This window comes from Neovison vison, chromosome 12 (assembly GCF_020171115.1).
Source record: "Neovison vison isolate M4711 chromosome 12, ASM_NN_V1, whole genome shotgun sequence".
In the NCBI taxonomy this organism is placed as follows: domain Eukaryota; kingdom Metazoa; phylum Chordata; class Mammalia; order Carnivora; family Mustelidae; genus Neogale; species Neogale vison.
In genome coordinates this window covers 20,252,577-20,273,200 of record NC_058102.1, presented here as the reverse complement: position 1 = coordinate 20,273,200, position 20,624 = coordinate 20,252,577, and the positions used below count along the sequence as shown (strand labels likewise).

The following is a 20,624-nucleotide window of genomic DNA, read 5'->3' as shown; positions in this document are numbered from 1 at the left end:
CTGGAGAATTTTAAAATCTCCTCTTGACCAGGCTGTGACCTAAAAAAATTACAACAAATCTCTGGGGTAGAAGGCAAACATCCAGATCCAGAGAGCCATATAAGAGTAACCCAAAGAGACCTATACCAAGACTTTATAATCAAAAGAATATTAGAAGCAATAAGAGAAAAACAACTTGTTACATACAAGGGGAACCCTCCCTCATTAAAACTATCAGATTTCTCAGTACAAGTTTTATAGACCAGAGGAAGTGGCATGATCTATTCAAAGTGCTAAAAGGAAAAAAAAAAAAAAAAAAAAAACCAACTGCCAACCAAGAATATTCTGCCCAGGAACAATGTCCTTCAAAATGAAACAAGATAGGATTGGGAGGGAGACAAATCATAAGTGACTCTTAATCTCACAAAACAAACTGAGGGTTGCTGGGGGGACGGGGGTTGGGAGAAGGGGGGAGGGGTTATGGACATTGGGGAGGGTATGTGCTTTGGTGAGTGTTGTGAAGTGTGTATACCTGGCGATTCACAGACCTGTACCCCGGGGATAAAAATATATTGTATGTTTATAAAAAATAAAAAATTTTTTTAAAAAATTGAAGGAGAGATGAAGAGTTTTCCAGACAAGCAAAAGCTAAAGGAGTTCATCACTATTTGACCAGCCTAACAAGAAATGTTAAAGGGACTTCTTTAAGTTAAAATGAAGGCGGCACTAATTAGTAAGAAAACAGATGAAAATATAAATTGCACTGGTATGTATATAGAAAAGAAGTGGGAATGATCACTTACAAAGTTAGTATGAGATTAAAAAACAAAAGTGGAAAAAATCATTATAACCACAATAATTATTTGAGGGACACACAAAATATGGACATTGTGACATAAAAACAAAATGGAGGGAGAGTAGGGGCACCTGGTGGCTCAGGTCATGATCTCAAGGTCCTGGGATCCAGCCACACATTGGGCTCTCTACCCAGCGGGGAGCCTGCTTCCCCCTCTGTCTCTGCCTGCCTCTCTGCCTACTTGTGATCTCTCTCTCTGTCAAATAAATAAAAATAAAATCTTTAAAAAATGGAGGGAGAGTAAAGATACAGAGAATAAAGATATAGAGCTTCAGAATGTGATGAAACTTAAATAATTATCAACTTAGACTATTAGTTGTTATAGGTTAGCCTTGATTAACCACAAAGCAAAAAACCTAAAGTAGAGATACAAAAGAGAAAGGAATCTAAGCCCACCACTAAAGAAAGCCATCAAATCATAAAGGGAGAGAGGAAGGAAAAAAATAAACAGGAACTACAAAACAGTCAGAAAATAATTTTAAAATGGCAGTAAGAACATACCTGTCGGTAACTACTTTAAATATAAACAAAATAAATTCTTCAGTCAAAAGACATAGAGTGGCTGAATGTATAAAAATCAAGACTGATCTATTTCCTACCTATGAGACTCACTTCTGATGTCAGGATATAAATAGACTGAAAGTTAAGGGATTGAAAAGATATTCCATGCAAATAAAAACCTAGGAAAGCTGGGATACCTATATTGTCTCCTTTAAATATAGACTTTTTAAAGAAAAGAATATAATAGACAAGATCATTATATAATGATAAAGAGGTCAGTCAATCCAACAAGATTTCTCAACATACCCAACACAGGGGCACCTGGTATATAAAACAAATATTAATAGACCTAAGGGAGAAATAGATAGCAATACACTAATAGTAGAGAACTTTAATACCCCACTTACATCAATGAATAAATCACCCAGACAGAAATTCAATAAAATAATATTGGCCTATACAGCATGTTATAGATTTATACAGAACATTTCATCCAAAAGCAACAGAATACATACTTCTCAAGTGCACATAAAACATTCTCCAGAATACAAATCAAAGCCACATAAAATAACACTTCATACCAGTCAGAAAGGCCAAAATCAACAAGTCAGCAAACAACAAATGTTAGCAAGGATGTGGAGAAAGGGGAACCTTCTTACACTGTTGGTGGGAAGGCAAGTTGGTAAAGCCACTCTGGAAAACCATAGGAAGGTTCCTCAAAAAGTAAGAAACATAGTTACCCTACAATCCAGCAGTTGCACTACTAAGTATTTGCCCAAAGGATACAAACATAGTAATTTGAGGAGAACCTGCACCCCAGTGTTTACATACATATATACATATATATATACATATATACATATGTATACATATATACGTGTATATATATATACACGTATATATGTATACACACACACACACACACATACATACATACATACACAATGGAATTTTTCTCAGCCATCAAAAAAATGAAACCTTACCATTTGCAACAATGTGGATGGAACTAGAGGGTATTATGCTAAGTAAAATAGATGAATCAGAAAGACAACTATATGATCTCATATGTGGAATTTAAGAAACAAAAGGGGATAAATAGAGAAGGGGGGAGTAAAATAAGATGAAATCAGAGAGGGAAACAAACTATAAGAGAATCCTAACTATGGCAAACAAACTGAGGGTTGCTGGTGGAGGGGAGGAAGTGGGGGATGAGGTAAACTGGGTGATGGGCATTAAGGAGGGCACTTGATATAATGACTGCTGGGTGTTATATGCAACTGATTAATCACTAAACCCTGACTCTGAAACTAAAATACATTGTTAACTATATTGAATTTAATTAAAAAAAGAAACATTCTCCAGGATAGATCATTAAAACAAATCTTAATAAATTTAAGATTGAGGTCTTTTATCCATTTTGAGTTTATCTTTGTATACGGTGTAAGAGAATGGTCGAGTTTCATTCTTCTACATATAGCTGTCCAGTTTTCCCAGCACCATTTATTGAAGAGACCTAAACATGAGACAGGAATCCATCAGAATCCTAGAGGAGAACATAGGCAGTAATCTCTTCGATATCAGCCACAGCAACTTCTTTCAAGATATGTCTCCAAAGGCAAAGGAAACAAAAGCAAAAATAAACTTTTGGGACTTCATCAAAATCAAAAGCTTCTGCACAACAAAGGAAACAGTCAAAAAAACAAAGAGGCAACCCATGGAATGGGAGAAGATATTTGCAAATGACAGTACAGACAAAAGGTTGATATCCAGGATCTATAATGAACTCCTCAAATTCAACACACACAAAACAGGCAATCATATAAAAAAATGGGCAGAAGATATGAACAGAGACTTCTCCAATGAAGACATACAAATGGCTATCAGACACATGAAAAAATGTTCATCATCACTAGCCCTCAGGGAGATTCAAATTAAAACCACATTGAGATATCACCTTACACAAGTTAGAATGGCCAAAATTAACAAGACAGGAAACAACTTGTGTTGGAGGGGATGTGGAGAAAGGGCAACCCTCTTACACTGTTGGCAGGAATGCAGGTTGTTGCCGCCTCTTTGGAGAACAGTGTGGAGATTGCTCAAGAAATTAAAAATAGAACTTCCCTATGACCCTGCCATTGCACTTCTGAGTGTTTACCCCAAAGATACAGATGTAGTGAAAAGAAGGGCCATCTGTACCCCAATGTTTATAGCAGCAATGGCCACGGTAGCCAAACTGTGGAAAGAACCAAGATGCCCTTCAACGGATGAATGGATAAGGAAGATGTGGTCCATATACACTATGGAGTATTAGGCCTCCATCAGAAAGAATGAATACCTAACTTTTGTAGCAACATGGACGGGACAGGAAGAGATTATGCTGGGTGAAATAAGTCAAGCAGAGAGAGTCAATTATCATATGGTTTCACTTATTTGTGGAGCATAACAAATAACATGGAGGACATGGGGAGTTAGAGAGGAGAAGGGAGTTGGGGGAAATTGGAAGGAGAGGTGAACCACGAGAGACTATGGACTCTGAAAAACAATCTGAGGGGTTTGAAGTGGCGGGGGGGTGGGAGGTTGGGGTACCAGGTGGTGGGTATTATAGAGGGCATGGATTGCATGGAGCACTGGGTGTGGTGCAAAAATAATGAATACTGTTATGCTGAAAGTAAATGAATCTAATTTAATAAATAAATAAATAAATAAATTTAAGATTGAAATCACATGAAGCATCTATTCTGACTCTGGTGGTATAAAATGAGAAATTACTAAAAGAAAACTGGAAAGATTCACAAGTATGTGGAGATTAAACATATCACTGAACATCTAGTGGGTCAAAAGGGAAATAAGACATAGCTTGAGACATTTGGAAATAGAAATACAGCATAAAAAATACATATGGGATAAAGCAGTCCTAAGAGGGAAGTTCATAGCAATAAATGGCTACCTCAAGAAACAAGAAAAATCTCAACCTAACTTTATAGCTCAAGCAAAGATAAACAAAAAGAACAAATGAAGTTAGTAGAAGGAACAAAGTAACAAAGATCAGAGCAGAAATAAGACTAAAAACAAATAGAAAAGATCAATGAAACTAGGAGGTGGTTCTTTGAAAAGATAAATAAATTGACAAACCTTTAGCTAGACTCCCCAAGAAAACAAGATTCAAATGAATGAGAAATGAAAGAAGATGCTTTATAACTGACACCACAGAAGAACAAAGGATCATAAAAGACTAGTGAACAATTATATACCAACCTAGAAGAATGGATAAATTCCTTGAAACATACAAATTACCAAGACCAAATCAGGAAGAAACAGGAAATTGGAACACACCAATTACTAGTAAAGAGATTGAATCGGTAATCAAAAACCTCCCAACAGGGGCTCCTGATGGCTCAGTCGGTTAAGCCTCTGACTCTTGATTTCCACTCAGGGCATGATCTCAGAGATGAATCCAACTGGGCATGGAATTTGCTTAAGATTTTCTCTCTCCCTCTGCCTCTCCCTTTCTAAATGAACAACAACAAAAAAAAAAACTCCCAAGAAACCAAAGTCCAGGACCAGACAGCTTCACTGGCGGGTTCTACTACCATACATTCAAAGAACTGATACCAATTCTTCTCAGAATCTTCCAAATAATAGAAGAGGAGTGAATACCTCCAAACTCGTTTTACATTACCCTAACTCCAAAACCAGACAAAGACACCACAAGGAAAAAAAGAAAAATTACAAGCTAACATCCTTGGTGATTTTACTTACAAGAGTAAGGATGAATCATAGTAGCATGGTCGTAAAAGAAAAAAAAAAAAAGCAAGCCTCAGAAGACTATGTACAGTATAATATCCTTTCTAGAAAGTTCAAATCCAAAACTAAACAGTATAATATTCAGACAAATGAATATTGATACAAACTTTTGTTAATAATAACAATGAAATTCAGAATAAGGAAAGCAAGGGGATGAGGAGAAGGAGGAGAATGGGGGTAAGGTATAAATTCCTGATAAGGTTTTAATTCTTGTGTTACATGGTAGATATATGAGAGTTCATCATATTAAGTATTAAATAAATATAAAGGTTAGAGAAAAGAACATGAATAGATCAATGAGATTTGTTTAAAAAATTAAATATGATTAGGCCAATTCTGTGTACCTTAGGTTGAAAATAATGTTATATGGAAATGCAAAGGATGAAGAATAGTCACGATGCTTTTGAAAAATAAAGTGGAGATTTACCTTACATTAGAATTAGTATAAAATTATAATAATCAGTATAGTGGTATGACTGGATGAAATAAATAGAAAATGGAATCGTTTTGAGAACTTAAATATTGCACATTAAAGATATAATCACAAAATAACACATACAGTATGATTTCATTTATATAGAGTTCAAAGCAGACAAAATGAAGCACTGTTTTGTTCAGGAACACTTGTGTAAGTAGTGTAACTATAGAGAAAAGCAGAAAATTAAATAGCAGTTAACTTTCTGAGTGTCTGGGATTGCTTTTGAGGCATTTCTAAGTTATTGACTTCTGTTAATATGGTTAAGACACATGTTCTGTGTTTTAACTTGGATGGCGTTTATGTGAAGTTCACTATCATTCTTTTTTTTTTTTTGCTCTTTCTTTTTCTTTTTTTTCCAATTTATTTATTTTCAGAAAAACAGTATTCATTATTTTTTCACCACACCCAGTGCTCCATGCAAGCCGTGCCCTCTATAATACCCACCACCTGGTACCCCAACCTCCTACCCCTCCACCACTTCAAACCCCTCAGATTGTTTTTCAGAGTCCATAGTCTCTCATGGTTCACCACCCCTTCCAATTTACCCAAAAGCACATACCCTCCCCAATGTCCATAACCCTACCCCCCTTCTCCCAACCCCCCTCCCCCCAGCAACCCACAGTTTGTTTCGTGAGATTAAGAGTCGCTTATGGTTTGTCTCCCTCCCTATCCCATCTTGTTTCATGGATTCTTCTCCTACCCACTTAAGCCCCCATGTTGCATCACTACTATCATTCTTTTAAATGTATATATACTCTCTCACTTTTAAAAATGGGAGTAGAGGGGCGCTTGGGTGGCTCAGTGGATTGGGCCTCTGCCTTCGGCTCAGGTCATGATCCCAGGGTCCTGGGATCGAGCCCCGCATTGGGCTCTCTGCTCAGCGGGAAGCCTGCTTCCCCCCTCTCTCTCTGCCTGTCTCTCTGCCTACTTGTGAGCTCTCCCTCTCTCTGTCAAATAAAATCTTTAAAAAAAAAATGGGAGTAGACTTACTATACCTGTCACTGGGAAAAATATATATATTTGTAAACCAATAATCCATTTCCTGAGAAACAAAAGGTGCTTTAAAGAATGCACTAACTTAAGTGGGAACACCCTGACTTTCCCACATGTAAAATTGAAGTCAGGAAATTACAAGTGTTACTTTGTGAAAACAACTCTGACTTTCTTGAAAAAAAATTCCCCAAACATTAATTCCACTCGACCACTCAGTTTCTTTGAAGGTATTAAATGAAGATTAGAGAAGTAGCACATTGATTCACTTAGCTTTGAAACTTAGCTTTCTGTCTGTTTCTACAGCAGCACCAGGGTAGTGTTTTCTTTGCATAAATAAATAAATAAATAGCACCGCATCAAAATAAATATTTGACATTTGGCAAATAAATAGCACCACATCAAAAACAGAGACGAGCACAAAGACATCTGAGCACCTCTCAGACCTCTGCCTCGTTGGGAAGTCCAGTGGGATCAGTAGTAGGCTGGCACATCAGCTGAGAGCTCTACCTGAAGCATTCATCTGCAAACTCAAAGAAGAGAGGGGAGAGTTCAATATTTTAGCACCTGGTGAGATGGAGAACATAAATGTGTTACTGGGGAAAACCAATGTCCAGAGAAACTTCATGAATTACCTAAGATCATAAAATGAGGCAGACCCCAAATACAGTTTCAGTGTGCTTTCCTGTGCATAGTTCTGGAGAGAACTGAGGGCAGTGAAGCAGATGACAGCCAAACTCATTAGCACACTGCAATTTAATTGTCTTAGGGTAGCAGTGAGGAGTCTTCTAAGGAGAAACTGGATTTTCTGATACAATGGCTTAAGAGAGTAGGAAGGCCAGAAACCTGCTGCTTCTGAAAACTGAAACTTCTTAAAAATATCATAGATTCTGAGAACAAGACTCAGAAGTGCCAATGTAGGCACATTGCATCCTTTGTGCACAAATTAGCAGAGCTCTGTGACAGATCCACAAATGGTTGTATACTATACAGAGGTTGAGCCAATAGATGCATATTCTCAACCACTGAATCTCTGTATAGAAATTATCTGAGATTGCCATCTCACTGTAGCCACCAATGTAAGTGCTTTCTAAATATTAATAGTGTGTATTGCATGGAGCACTGGGTGTGGTGCATAAATAATGAATTCTGGTACACTGAAAACTAATTTATAAAAATACAAAATAAAAAAAAACACTGTACATTTCATGTAGTCTGTAGTTAAAAACTCAAAATAAAAATATGTTTTACCTTCAAAAAAAGAATGTTAATTTTTAAAATATTTAAAAATCCATTAATTAAAATGTAAGATCACCACCTAAAAACAAGTGTTTTCTTCTTTTTTGCATATTTCAGTAGTCCTTGCTTATCTGTGGGAGATACACTCCAAGACCCCAAGTGGACGCTTGAATCTGTGGGTGGTACCAAACCCTGTATATGTTATGTTTTTCCTATACATACTTACATAATAAAGTTTAATTTATAAATTAGGCATAATAAGAAATTAGCAACAATAATATAACAATTATAACAAAATACTATAAGAAAAGTTATGTAATATCTCTCTCAAAATATCTTCTAGTACTGTACTCTCACCTTTCTTTTGATGATATAAGATGATATAATTCCTACATGAAGAAATGATGCAAGGAGAATGACATAGACATTGTGACCTAGCATTAGGCTGCTATTGGCACCATGACAATAGACAGAAAGAGGACCATCTACCTCCTGACTGTGGTAGGGAAGGTGTGGTAACCAAAACCACATAAAACCAAACAACAGAATGGGGTGGGGGGGCAAACTATTACCTGCATAAATGTACAGTTTTATAAAAAGAGTCATGTTTGGTACTCTCTGTCATCATTGGGTCATAAAAAGTATTTCAATCTTTTCAGTCTTCATACTTTTATTTAATGAGTGTTTATATTTGATATAAATGAATTCATTTATTTGCTACAAATTTATAGCAGAAATTTAAGAATGATATGTCCATATTGTGTGTTTGGAAACAATCAAGGGAAAACCATGATTTTCCACCCAGTGAATTTAGGAGGGATCTGGGGAGGAAGAGATTTACTAACATTCTTCAAATGAAAAGCTGAACAAGGTCTAAGAAGGGAAGAGCTGAGGCAATCACAATGAAGGGCTAAAGAGCAGAGTAGAGGCATTAATAGGAAAGGAGCAGTATGTTCCAAAAGTAATCTTGTTGTAATAAATGCTGTCATGTAAAAAAAAAAGTTTAAGGAGTTAATGAGGGTAACTGTTGAAACAATTTTTATAAATTTTTTATAAATACAATAAATAATAATATAATAAAAGCATAGTCATTTTTCTTCTAGAATGTTTACTCAGACTACATTTGAAATACAGGTAGCTAAAGAAACACAGAAATCACGTTTGTTATCTTAATTGAAGAAAGCACAGTTCCTGATTCTTGTGCTCTGCAAAAGGTTAAAAAATAATAATAATAAAAAAAGAATAGTTCATGTAGACTTTTAGTCCTGAATAGTTTAGATCTTTGACAGGAACCATTTATATAACCATATATTAGAATAAAAATGTTCTAGACAATTACCTAATCGTCATAATTATAGAGGGAACCAATGGCTTAAAGGCACTAATAGATTAATTCTTAATTTCAATATATATGCACTATAAATATAATTTTACTGACAAAATAGATAATTATTATATACCATAAGCATTAATGATAATTAAGATGATGATTTTGAAGATAATAGTGACAGTTCATTTCTACAGTCCTCGGTACTTTCCAAAGATGCTCTGCATAGGACAAAAATTGACATATTGGCCAATGGACTAGGATAGGTAGCCCAGAAATAAGTGCACACCTACAGGGTCAATTAATCTGTGAAAAAATCGAGAAAAGACAGTCTTTCAAACAGATGGTATTGGGAAACCTCCAGTTATAAAACTGGACAGCTACATGCAAAAGAATGAAACTGGACCACTTTCTTATAACCATATAAAAAAAAATAAAGTCAGATGGATTAATGACCTAAATGCAAATCCTGAAACCATGTAACTCTTAGAAGAAAACATGGGCAATAATCTCTTGGACATCAGACACAGCAAAATATTTATGGATATGTGTTCTCAAGCAAGGGAAAGAAAACCAAAAATAAACTACTAGAACTACATTGAAATAAAAAGGTTTGGCATATCACAGGAAATCATCAATAAAACAAAAAGGAAATTTAAAAAATGGTATCCTAGTAAATGGGAGTAGATATTTGCAATAGATCTGATAAGAGGTTTATATCCAAAATATATAAAGAACTTAACACCAAAAAAATTATCAGATTAAAAAATAGAGTGAATAGACATCTTTCCAAAGAAAACATACAGATGGTTAACAGACACATAAAAAGGTGCTCAACATCACTATCAGGAAAATGCAAATCAAAACCACAAAGAGGTATCACCTCACACCAGCCAGAATGGCTAGTATCAAAGAGACAAGAAAAAAGTGTTAGCGAGGATGTGGAGAGAAGGAAATCCTTGTGCACTATTAGTGGGAATGTAAACTGATGTAACCACTGTGGAAGACATTATGGAGGTTCCTCAAAACATTAGAAATACCATACAATCCAATAATTCTACTACTGAGTATTTGCCCAAAGAAAATGAGAACAAAAATTCAAAAAGATACTTGCACTATAAACATTGGGGTACAGATGGCCCTTCTTTTCACTACATCTGTATCTTTGGGGTAAATACCCAGGAGTGCAATTGCAGGGTGGGAGGTAGGGGTACCAGGTGGTGGGTATTACAGAGGGCACAGATTGCATGGAGCACTGGGTGTGGTGCAAACATAATGAATACTATTATGCTGAAAATAAATAAAAAATAAATTAAAAAAAAATTTTTTAAAAGATACATGCGCCCTTATGTTTATTGAAGCATTATGTATAATAGCTAAGGTATGGAAGCAACCTAAGTGTCTGCTGATAGATGAATGGATAAAGAAGTGGTAGATTGTATGCTTGCAATGAAATATTACTCAGCCATTAAAAAGAATGAGATCTTGACATTTGTGACAATATGGATGGACCTAGAGAGTATTGTGCAAAGTGAATAAGTCAGAGAAAAACAAATACTATATGATTTCACTTATGTGTGGAATCTAAAAAACAAATCAAATGAACTCTTAAACACAGAGAACAAAGTGGTGATTGTCAGAGTGGAGGTAGGTAGGGGAATAGGCTAAATAGATAATGGAGATTGCAGACCTCCACTTATAAAATAAGTCCCAGGATGAAAAGTACAGTATAAGGAATATAGTCAACAATGTAATAATGTTGTATGATGACAGATGGAGGCTATACTTGTGGTGATGAATACTAATGTTTAAATTTTGTCAAAGCAATGTGTTCTATACCCGAAACCAATATAACATTATATGTCAATTATACATAATTTAAAAAGATACTCCACATAGGAATTGTCTTGTATCCTCATATACAAATTAGTGCCAATCCTGATGTTAGGTACTATCTTACTTGAGAGCCTGAATAATCATAACTTTTCCTCAGAGAAGGGAATTTGGTATGTTTACACACAGAACTGTTAGAAGAATTACCATCTCCAGACCTTTCCACATTTCTGGGGCTAATGAAAAGAACACTGGGTTTAAGACATGTGAAAACTCTATAATATTGAGAGTCATTTTTCAGTTTTCCTACCTGTGATAATAGTAATGATAGTGGCAAAGATAAAATGGAGTCAAATGAATTTAAGTTCCTAGGACAGGTGCCTGGTTCCTAATAGGAACCAGGTATTTCACAGATGTTTATGGGATTTGATGCTGACCCAAAAGTTATAGTTGGAGCAGATATTAGGAAGGCCTCCTCAGTGGCAAGTGGCAGAAATCCAGTATAAATGGACTTAGAAATAAATTCATTCGTTCAGGTAACTGGGAAGTTGGCAGGATGATAACTACACTAGTAATGGCTGGATCTCAAGCCTCCAGCTGTGTCAGGAAGACAGTGCCTCTGCTAGCTCTGTGTTGTTCAAATGACTTCCTTCACAAGCAAGCTTTCTCCACACAGTCTGTGAGAACCAGCAACAGCTCCAGGATTTTACCTTCTGTGGACTTGTTATAATTTACTAAATGTTCATTCTAGCAGAAGTCCTGGTGAGGATTCTCACTGATCAGGTCTGACTCATCTTTTGAACTGGGGTCAGAGGTCAGGGGTGAACCCTGCCTAACCCACATGGATAATTCCCCAGAGAAGAGATATTCTTTTACCAGAAGAAGAAAAGATGGACAAGTGACAGATAGGGATAGAGATAGACAGTCTGGGATAGAGAAACTTTTTGAACTATCTATGATGAATGAGAACTACATAGTGGGAATTGAGGAGATCTGGGAGTCAGGAAAATAAGTTCAGAATATAACATTTGTTCTCCTGTATATTTATAGATACCGAGACTACCGTGACCCTCCTCATTCACTGGTGCCCTATGGCTACACACTGCAGTTTTGGCATGTCCTAGCAGCTCGATTGGCTTTTATCATTGTGTTTGAGGTATGTTATTTTAACCTATTCCTTTGCCATAATTAAGTAACTAAGAGTAATGCATAAATGTAAGTGTGAGAACTTTTAATGGGATTATGTATGTCCAGAAGTATTACAGTGATTTTATATAGCCTCTTAAAAAGTCTTTTTCTGGGGCGTCTAGGTGGCTCAGTGGGTTAAACTGCTGCCTTCAGCTCAGGTCATGATCTCAGGGTCCTGGGATCAAGCCCCACATCAGGCTCTCTCCTCAGCAGGGAGCCTGCTTCCCTTCCTCTCTCTCTGCCTGCCTTTCTGCCTACTTGTGATTTCTGTCTGTCAAATAAATAAGTAAAAATTCTTAAAAAAAAAAAGTATTTTTCTTCCCCTTGAGTTGTCCAAGAAACAACTGAAAGTCTATTCTTGATTGTTTATGGGTAGGTCACAAATCATCAGTCCTAATGTTTAGGGCCATTGTTCTTCATCTTTAGGAAAACTGCAGCTTTTTCCATCACTACTTCTGGAGACTCAGATACATCATGTCTGTAATTTGCTTTTCACAAGCCCTCCAAGGTGATTCTTTCTTATGTAGATGTTCAAGGACTATAGTTTGGAAAACATTGAACTGGCTCTTGTATAAGTGGTAGCCTCTGGTTGTGTGTCATCACAACATTACTCACACTCAGGACACAAGTATTATCTTAGACTCAAAATTGACTTTAAATCTACCTAGCAATTACCTATATTACATATCAGTAAAAATACATCATCTATTTTTAGTCTTTAAGAAAATTGCTACTAGAAATCATTTGCATTTCTGTGACTGTACTTACATATGGAAATTCCATCTCCTGTCACATATGTTAAAGTCAGATTGATGCAAACCAGGACAACTTCTTGGCTTGGACTGGACATTTCCTGTACCTCTTCTTCCATCATTTTTTCCTTCATTCCAGGTAACCAAGAAAAGATAAGCTGTTCTTCCCTGGGAATTCAGTTATTTAATACTCTAGAATAACAAGAGTCTTTAAATTATCATCTAGTGCTTTACTGGTCATCATATAGACAAACAGAAATGACAGTGTTTCTAGAGTTTCAGCTTTAAGTAAGTCAGGTAAAGAATTTGTGGCAGTTTACCAGAAAAAAAGTTTCTTCCTGAAATGATCACTTCCTTTAGGCCTACTGGTCATTTTCGTAATCAAAATTTACAAAGCAAATTTGGCAATCTGCAAAGCATTTTGAAATGTTTTCTTATAATCTTCCACCATAATGCCCATTTTATACATAAGCAAATTGAAGCTCAGAGTGACTTATTCCCAGGTAAGCAGACACCTCTTCAGTAATAAAAGCTACAGAGCCAGGATTCAACCCCGGGTTTCCTGACTCCATGGTATAGGCACTTCTGGCTCACCTTTACATTCTCTGACCACTCCTTCTCTGCATTCTTTCCTGATTCCTTTTCTCATTCCCTGTGAATTGTCATCAGACCAAGTTTAGTCCTCACCTATCCCTGTGATCATCTTTCCTCACATACTTCCCCTGGCCTCCTTCCACCCTCCAGACATTCAAGAAGCTCCACATCCCTGGAGTGAGAGGAGTTCTTGCACCAAGTTCCAGAGCTCTTTCCAGCTAAGGATGGTAAATAGAGCTAACTTATTGTATTCTCCTTTATGTTTTTAGCACCTCGTGTTCTGTATAAAGCACCTCATTTCATATCTGATCCCAGACCTCCCAAAAGATCTAAGGGATCGAATGAGAAGAGAGAAGTACTTGATTCAGGAGATGATGTATGAAGCAGAACTGGAACGTCTCCAAAAGGAACGAAAGGAGAGGAAGAAAAATGGAAAAGCACACCACAATGAGTGGCCATGACCAGGTAGGTGAGAAGTGTGCTCATGGTCTAAAACCTCTCCTTGAGCTGAAGGAGGTGCTTTAAACTTCCCGAGTCAAAGCTTGTCATGTCCTACTGATAGAAATCAAACTCCTTAGAAGTTTCCCAAACCAGCCTGTTTCTAAATTGCACAATTTAACTTTATCTTCCCTTTGCACATAATTCCTGCAACTCTTCTCTATCTCCATGCCACTCTTGGTCTGGCAATCAAGGTCTTTAGGAGTTGGCCTCAGTGCTCCTGAAATAAACCTCCCTCTCACCCTTCCACTCTAGTCTGGAGATTCTCTTTAAACAGAAAGAAGAGACATGTTGCCTTGGGGATGGAAAGTCAACTTTTTATCTGACCCAAGATGGCCTTCCCTTCATCACCCATTTATTGTTTCCTACCAGGCTGGTCTATGTCACACCATACCCTCTAAGTTTTCCCCAGACTCATCAGCTCACTGAGTCTCACTTCTTATAAACTTCCCTGGTTATTTCATCAGTGTTACATGTATTGACACATATATGGATCTGTATTATTAATTTATGATTTTCAAATAGTTAACAGGCTTCTCCAGGACAATTTTAAGCATTTTCAGGAAAGTCCTTATGGATGGTAATTTTTATTCTTTCAACTAGTTAGCATAGTGTTAAGTACAAGGCACCCTTTGAACATAATTAAGTTGATAAAGGTTAGGTGGATTAAAGCTGAAAACATTGTAAGACAGTTTCATAATGTTCCCACATATCTTATCAGAAAGTTTTTCTGAAACCTTCTCTCTGACAATTCTATTAGCTGTGTGTCCTTGGGCTAGTTAGCTAACCTCTGGGCTTCTGTTTCTTCAGTGATGAAATGATAGATGAGCTCTCTCTTTTGGTATTCTGGCATCTAATACAATAGCATTTCTTTTGCCTTCCTCACCCATCACTCCTCTGTCTCCACTTGTTTGAAGACTAACTTTGAAATCATTGTTCAAAATTTGACCTCCAAAAGAAAAATGAGGTATACATGGGGGAAAAATTATGTTTTTCACTTTATGTATTGGTTAAGATGTAGCAGATATCTGCAGAGATGTTAGTGAATTTGTGTCACACCAGATCTGTGTTAAGAAGTCCAGAAGGCTATTATGAGTTGGATATGAAGGTAGACTTGGAGGAAATCACCCAAATCCCGGACACAGGTATTATAGTGGTATATAGATATTGAACAATGCTCTAACCCTCAATTCCAAAGTAGGCCTTTCACAATTCCAAAGTAGGTTTCACTTAAAGTCAAGACATTTTTTGCAACATAATAATTTTGCCATTTCCCAAATTTGCCATTTGGTTCTGTGATTTGGGAAAAATTGCTTAATTTTTCTAAGACTTCTTGTTTGGCAGAGCTGATATGCAGTTCAAATAAGGCAATGTATGTGAGACACATATTAAGCAATAAAGTGCTATAGAATACTGTAGGGGATTTGTATAGTTAAACATTTTGTTGTAGTCTTTCAGATTCTAGATCTGGTTTTTCCATTCTCTATCTGTAGGACCTGGAAGGGAATATTCATGTGGATTCGATTTCCACATTTGTAAAAGTAAAGTAGTTGGACTGAACAATACTTTAAGAGCCTATCCAGCTTTAATATTCTGAATCCTAGAATTTGTTCCAAGCCCTTGGTCCTGATACTCATTCAGATCACCTCTTCTGTGGCTCTGGTCAGCTGTCAGAGGAGAAAGACTGACTATCCAGATGACTTTGTTTGGGGGTAGGAGGCAGACATTAGTGAAGAACATTGCTCCTAGGAGCTCCAGTGGCTAGAGACCAGGGTGAAGCAATGACATTACCTATACCCAGGGGCAGCACTGGTCTGTAGGGCTGGTAACCAACTGGGAGCTTCTTCTAGCCTCATCACAATGGGATGCTCTCTCCCCAGAGGCCATTTTTTGCTTGAAAGCATAGTGTTTATCCGTCTGACTCTATGCCTGCAACAGTTGGCAGGATGTCACTTTGCTTCAGACTGCCTTTCTGACTCAGTCTGTTCATCTGTAAAGCAGACATAATAATGTTTGTACCATACCTGACTCTATTTGGGGTTACAAATTCTTTAAATGCTTTTGATGCATAGTCAATACAAAACAACCAGTACACACTGTGTTCTTAAGCCATCACGTGTACATAGGGTTTTAATGCCTTCTTTTCTCTTTCTAGGTAATAGTTTATTTCCAAACCAAGGACCTGAATTCTGTTTACTTCTCCTAGCTGTGCAAAAGCACATTCAAGTGAATGACTAAAACGCAGCCGCAGTGCATGTTGCAGACATTGGCAGCAGCAGGGGGGTCAGCACCCTAAAGGACTACTGGAAAATCATGCTGCTGTGAAATCCCATTGCAGCACACAATTGCTATCTATCCATAGACCATTCTTGACCAAGCAAGCATGCACGTCATGGGCAGTTACATTCTCAAGTTTTTAAAACCAAGGGGAACTTGTATACTGGGCCTGTTTTTCAGCCTGTTTGCTACCTTTTTTGCATTCTACCCCATGTGAATTTTACAGACACTGGGCTAATAAGGGTATTCAAACACCTGGACACACATTCTTAGAATGTCATCATATGGTCCTAATTCCATGTCACCAAACAATAGAGACAAGACCCTGTTTACAACTTTTTCTTTTTTTTTTTTTAATTTCAGATCTTTCTGAGGAGATTATTATATATGACATATCTATAGCTATGTGTATGGCCATAGATGTATTTCTCTGTGTACATATGTATAGTCATGTATTCTTACATATGTACATACAAATACAGAGATATATAAAGTACATAGAAATTCCTTACTTGTAAATAGCCAAAGGGTACTGACATGAATGATAAATTTTCACATTTAAATAGTCATCAACATGAAGCCATGTTTAATGCTTGTATAATGTGATGCAATAAAATTTAAAATAAATTTATGCACATGAATATTTTCAGTTGGGTCTTCTGAAATTCTGTTGTATTTTTTTTCTCATAGAACAAGAGAAATCAGAGTGGGATCTTTAAAGAAATGTTTATTACTCCCACATACTCCTGAGAAATCACTTCACCCTTCAGGGAGACTATTTTTTCTAAATCCATTTTTTCCATCTTGTTTCTGTACTACCTTTACAGAGTACAAAGCCACCTAATTAGAAATTTCAAAGAAGAATATGGAAAATGCCATTGACATACTTTGTTGAAGAAATATGAAATATAGCCAATGATAATTGATGCTGGTTTGATTACCTTGCTTACTAGTCTGGTCTGCTACTCATAGGAAGAAGCCATTCTATCTGGGGAGAAAAAAAAGTTTCTAAGCATGCCTGTTGTGGTAACTCTTTTTCTAGAGATAGCAGAACTTGTCCTTGAACTATGTTATCATCTTGTCTATGTCAGGGAGATGAGAGTGCTCCCATTACCATGTCTAACAAACACTGTCCTCGTTCAGATCTGTGCTCTCTTAAGCTGATTGATTCCCAAAGACCACAGATGTTTTCTTAGCTTTTATAGAAGCAGGCAGTCAGAGTGGCTTTGGGCAGGCCAGAACTTCAACCATTTCTTAGTTTTGTTTTTCCATGACCTGATGTTCATAGGAGTGAAATTCTAACCCCACCAGGGCTTAAACTGTAGAGAAGTACTTTATGGAAACTGAAGACAAAAGGCCATTGAAAGAGTTTTCTTTTCAATCTTTGGCTAAGAAGTCTGTGAAATACTTCATAGCAGCCCCTGGGACAGGAACTTCTATGAAAAGTCTTAAGAGATGAAATGCAAAGAGACATTCCAATAAAACAAAACTTGCTTTACTGACTTAGCTTGTAACTTCTGTTTGCTATGCCTCTTCAAGCTCCAAACATCATAGCCCAATAAATCCTTGAGGCAGGGAGAGCAGCAAGGATAAAAGAAAGAATTGCAAGTCCTTTTTTGGGTTTGGAATGGGCCATGAACATTCAAAGCTAGGTAGAGGACTATGAAACACACTTGTCGGGACCAAGAAGTAAAACATTTAAGTACCACTTTCTACTTGTCTGAGCATAAATGAACTTAAGACAGCACTATAGCCAGAATTTTTTTCTGCCTGTGGAATTCTGCCTTTGCTATTCCAAGTGCTTCAGACAGTCACAATTCCTGATATGTTTCTGGCAAACAATTCTTTTCTTCCTTTCTTCCTCTTATACTCTCTTCCTCCCTTCCTCTTTCCTCCCACCATTCTGCTTGCCCACTCTTCTCGTTCTTTCTACAAATGCAGTGAGTATACTTATTCACCTTCCCCGTTTGGGGTACAAGGAAAATGTGGTGGATATCTTAAGGTGTTTTTAGGTTTGTTGTGGGGAGAAAGGCAAAGAAGGTTATAGAAGAGAATTTCTGATAGTTTATAAGAAATTAAGTTTAAGGAGTAACATCACCAAGACAGAGACATAGTTTCCATTTTGTGAGGAAGAGCAAAGTCAGGAACCTAACAACTATTCATGGATAAAGCCACTGAGAAAATTTAGAATGCAGGAGTGATGCTGAAGCACCCCCGTACAATGGAGACCAAAAAAAACCACATTAGAAGAGCAAGAGGAACAGCTACAGGCTGACGGTGTTGCCCCTCCTCCAGGCTGATACAGTGCTATGCCAAGGTCTTTCCTGAGCCTCAGTTCCTCCAGGGAAGAGATGAAGAGTGCTGTGTGGACATTCAGCACCTCCAGCATTATGGGCCACTTTTTAGCAGTTCCCCTTCTAATTGTCCCCCACAGAAGTTACAGGAAAATCTGCAGGACTTGGCCACTGGGATTCTGATTATGATGGAGAGGAGAGAAAGTGCTTGCAACAACCAATAGTCAGATCTTGGAAAACTGAGTTCTTAACTCTAATGCCAAAGAAGTAGTCCCAGCCAGTGGCTTTATCTGCATGGCCATGACTGGGGAACTTGGATGTAGATCTGCCTGATTCAGGTCCCTAAAACACACAAAATGGCTGAATGCATCCAAAAAACCCCACAAAATCCAATGATATGCTGCCTAAAAGACACATAGAATGGGTGAAGAGATGGAAAAAGATATTTCAAATAAAGGTAGCCAACCAAACAAAACCCAAGTATAGCTCTAGTTCCAGCAGACAAAATAGGTGTTAAGCTAAAATGGTAAAAAGAGGCAAATAGGGTCATTATACAATGATAAAGGGGTTAATCTATCTATAAAATGTAGCAATTGTGAATATTTGCACCCAACATCAGAACACATAAATATATAAAGTAAAAGTATGGAGTTAAAAGGAGAAATGAACAGCAATACAATACTAGTTGGGTACCTTAGCACCTACTGTCAAAAGGTAGATCATCCAGACAGAAAATCAATAAGGAAATGGCAGATTTGAATAACACTATAAACCTAATGGAGCTAACAGACCTATAGAGAACATTCTATCTGACAACACCGGAATACACATTCTTCTCAAATGCACATGGAACATTTTCTAGGATAGACTATATGTTAGCAAATTCAGAAAGCCTGAAAACATACCAAGTATCTTCTCTGCCCATAATGGTATGAAACTAGACGTCAGTAAAAGGAGGGAAACTGGAAAGTTCATGAATGAATGGAGATTAAATACTCTCCTGAACAACCAATGGGTCAAAGAAGAAATTAAAAATATCTTGGGACAAATGAAAATGGAAACACAAAACACTAGAACTTATGGGATATAGCAAAGCAGTTCTCAGAGGGAAGCTCACAACAGCAAATGCCTACATTAATATATAAGATATAACTCAAACAACCTAACTCTACATCATAATGAACTAGAAACAAGAAAAACTGAGCCCAAAGGTAGCAGAGGAAAGAAATAAATATTAGAGCAGAAATAAGGAACAAAAAAGTTCAAAATATTATCTTTTCATAAAACCAACTGTTGTTGGGGGGGATGAGCAAGATGGTAGAGGAGTAGGAGACCTAAATTTCATCTGGTCCTAGGTATTCAACTAAATACTTGTCAAACCACTGTGAACACCTACAAATTCAACAGGAGACTGAAGAGAAGAATAGCAGCAATTCTATGAACAGAAAAGCAACAACTTTCTGGAAGGTAGGATATGCAGAGAAGTGAATCCAAGGCAATATATGGGAATATAGACTGCATGGGGAGAAGGGTCAGCTCCCGGCAAGCAGCAGAGCAGCAGAACACAAAATTAGAAATTTTAGAAGTCTGCTCCACCGAGGGATGTGGCTCCAGAGGCTAAGCCAGGGTAGAGCCCTCACTGGGACAGTGTGGTCTCAGGACCCATGGGGTCACAGAAAGACCAGGGGTATTTGAGTGTGGCAGAGCTCCCAGGTATGGAAGGGAACCAGCAGGGGAGGGTACTTGCAGGGAAGCCAGCTACAGAGACAGGTGTGAGGAGTGCACTCTCAGCTCAGGATTACCATAAACCATGATCCAAAACAAAGTGTGGCCAATGAACTTCAAGCAGGGACCCCACAAGTGACAGATCCTAGGAGACACCCCCCCCCACCTTCTCCACCAGGAGGAGCAGCACAGGAGCTTGCTACAGGAATCTGCTGGGTTTGGAGAGACCGAACAGGGCTGCGAGCCAGAGAAAGAAATGCTCAGTCACAGGCTGGATGAGCTTGGAGTG

General features: G+C 37.5%; 1 protein-coding gene across 3 annotated transcripts in view; it reads left to right on the top strand.

Moving 5' to 3' along the window:
* Positions 1-16,965, top strand: part of ANO4 (anoctamin 4) — a 380,838-nt gene extending 363,873 nt beyond the window's left edge. For all 3 annotated transcript variants that reach the window (XM_044227349.1, XM_044227348.1, XM_044227346.1), the window contains 3 exons: positions 12,058-12,163; positions 13,811-14,006; positions 16,195-16,965. In XM_044227349.1, the coding sequence (XP_044083284.1) occupies positions 12,058-12,163; positions 13,811-14,002 (298 nt within the window). In that variant the 3' untranslated portion in view covers positions 14,003-14,006; positions 16,195-16,965. The remainder of the gene's footprint in view (positions 1-12,057; positions 12,164-13,810; positions 14,007-16,194) is intronic.
* The last annotated feature ends 3,659 nt before the right edge of the window (positions 16,966-20,624 follow it).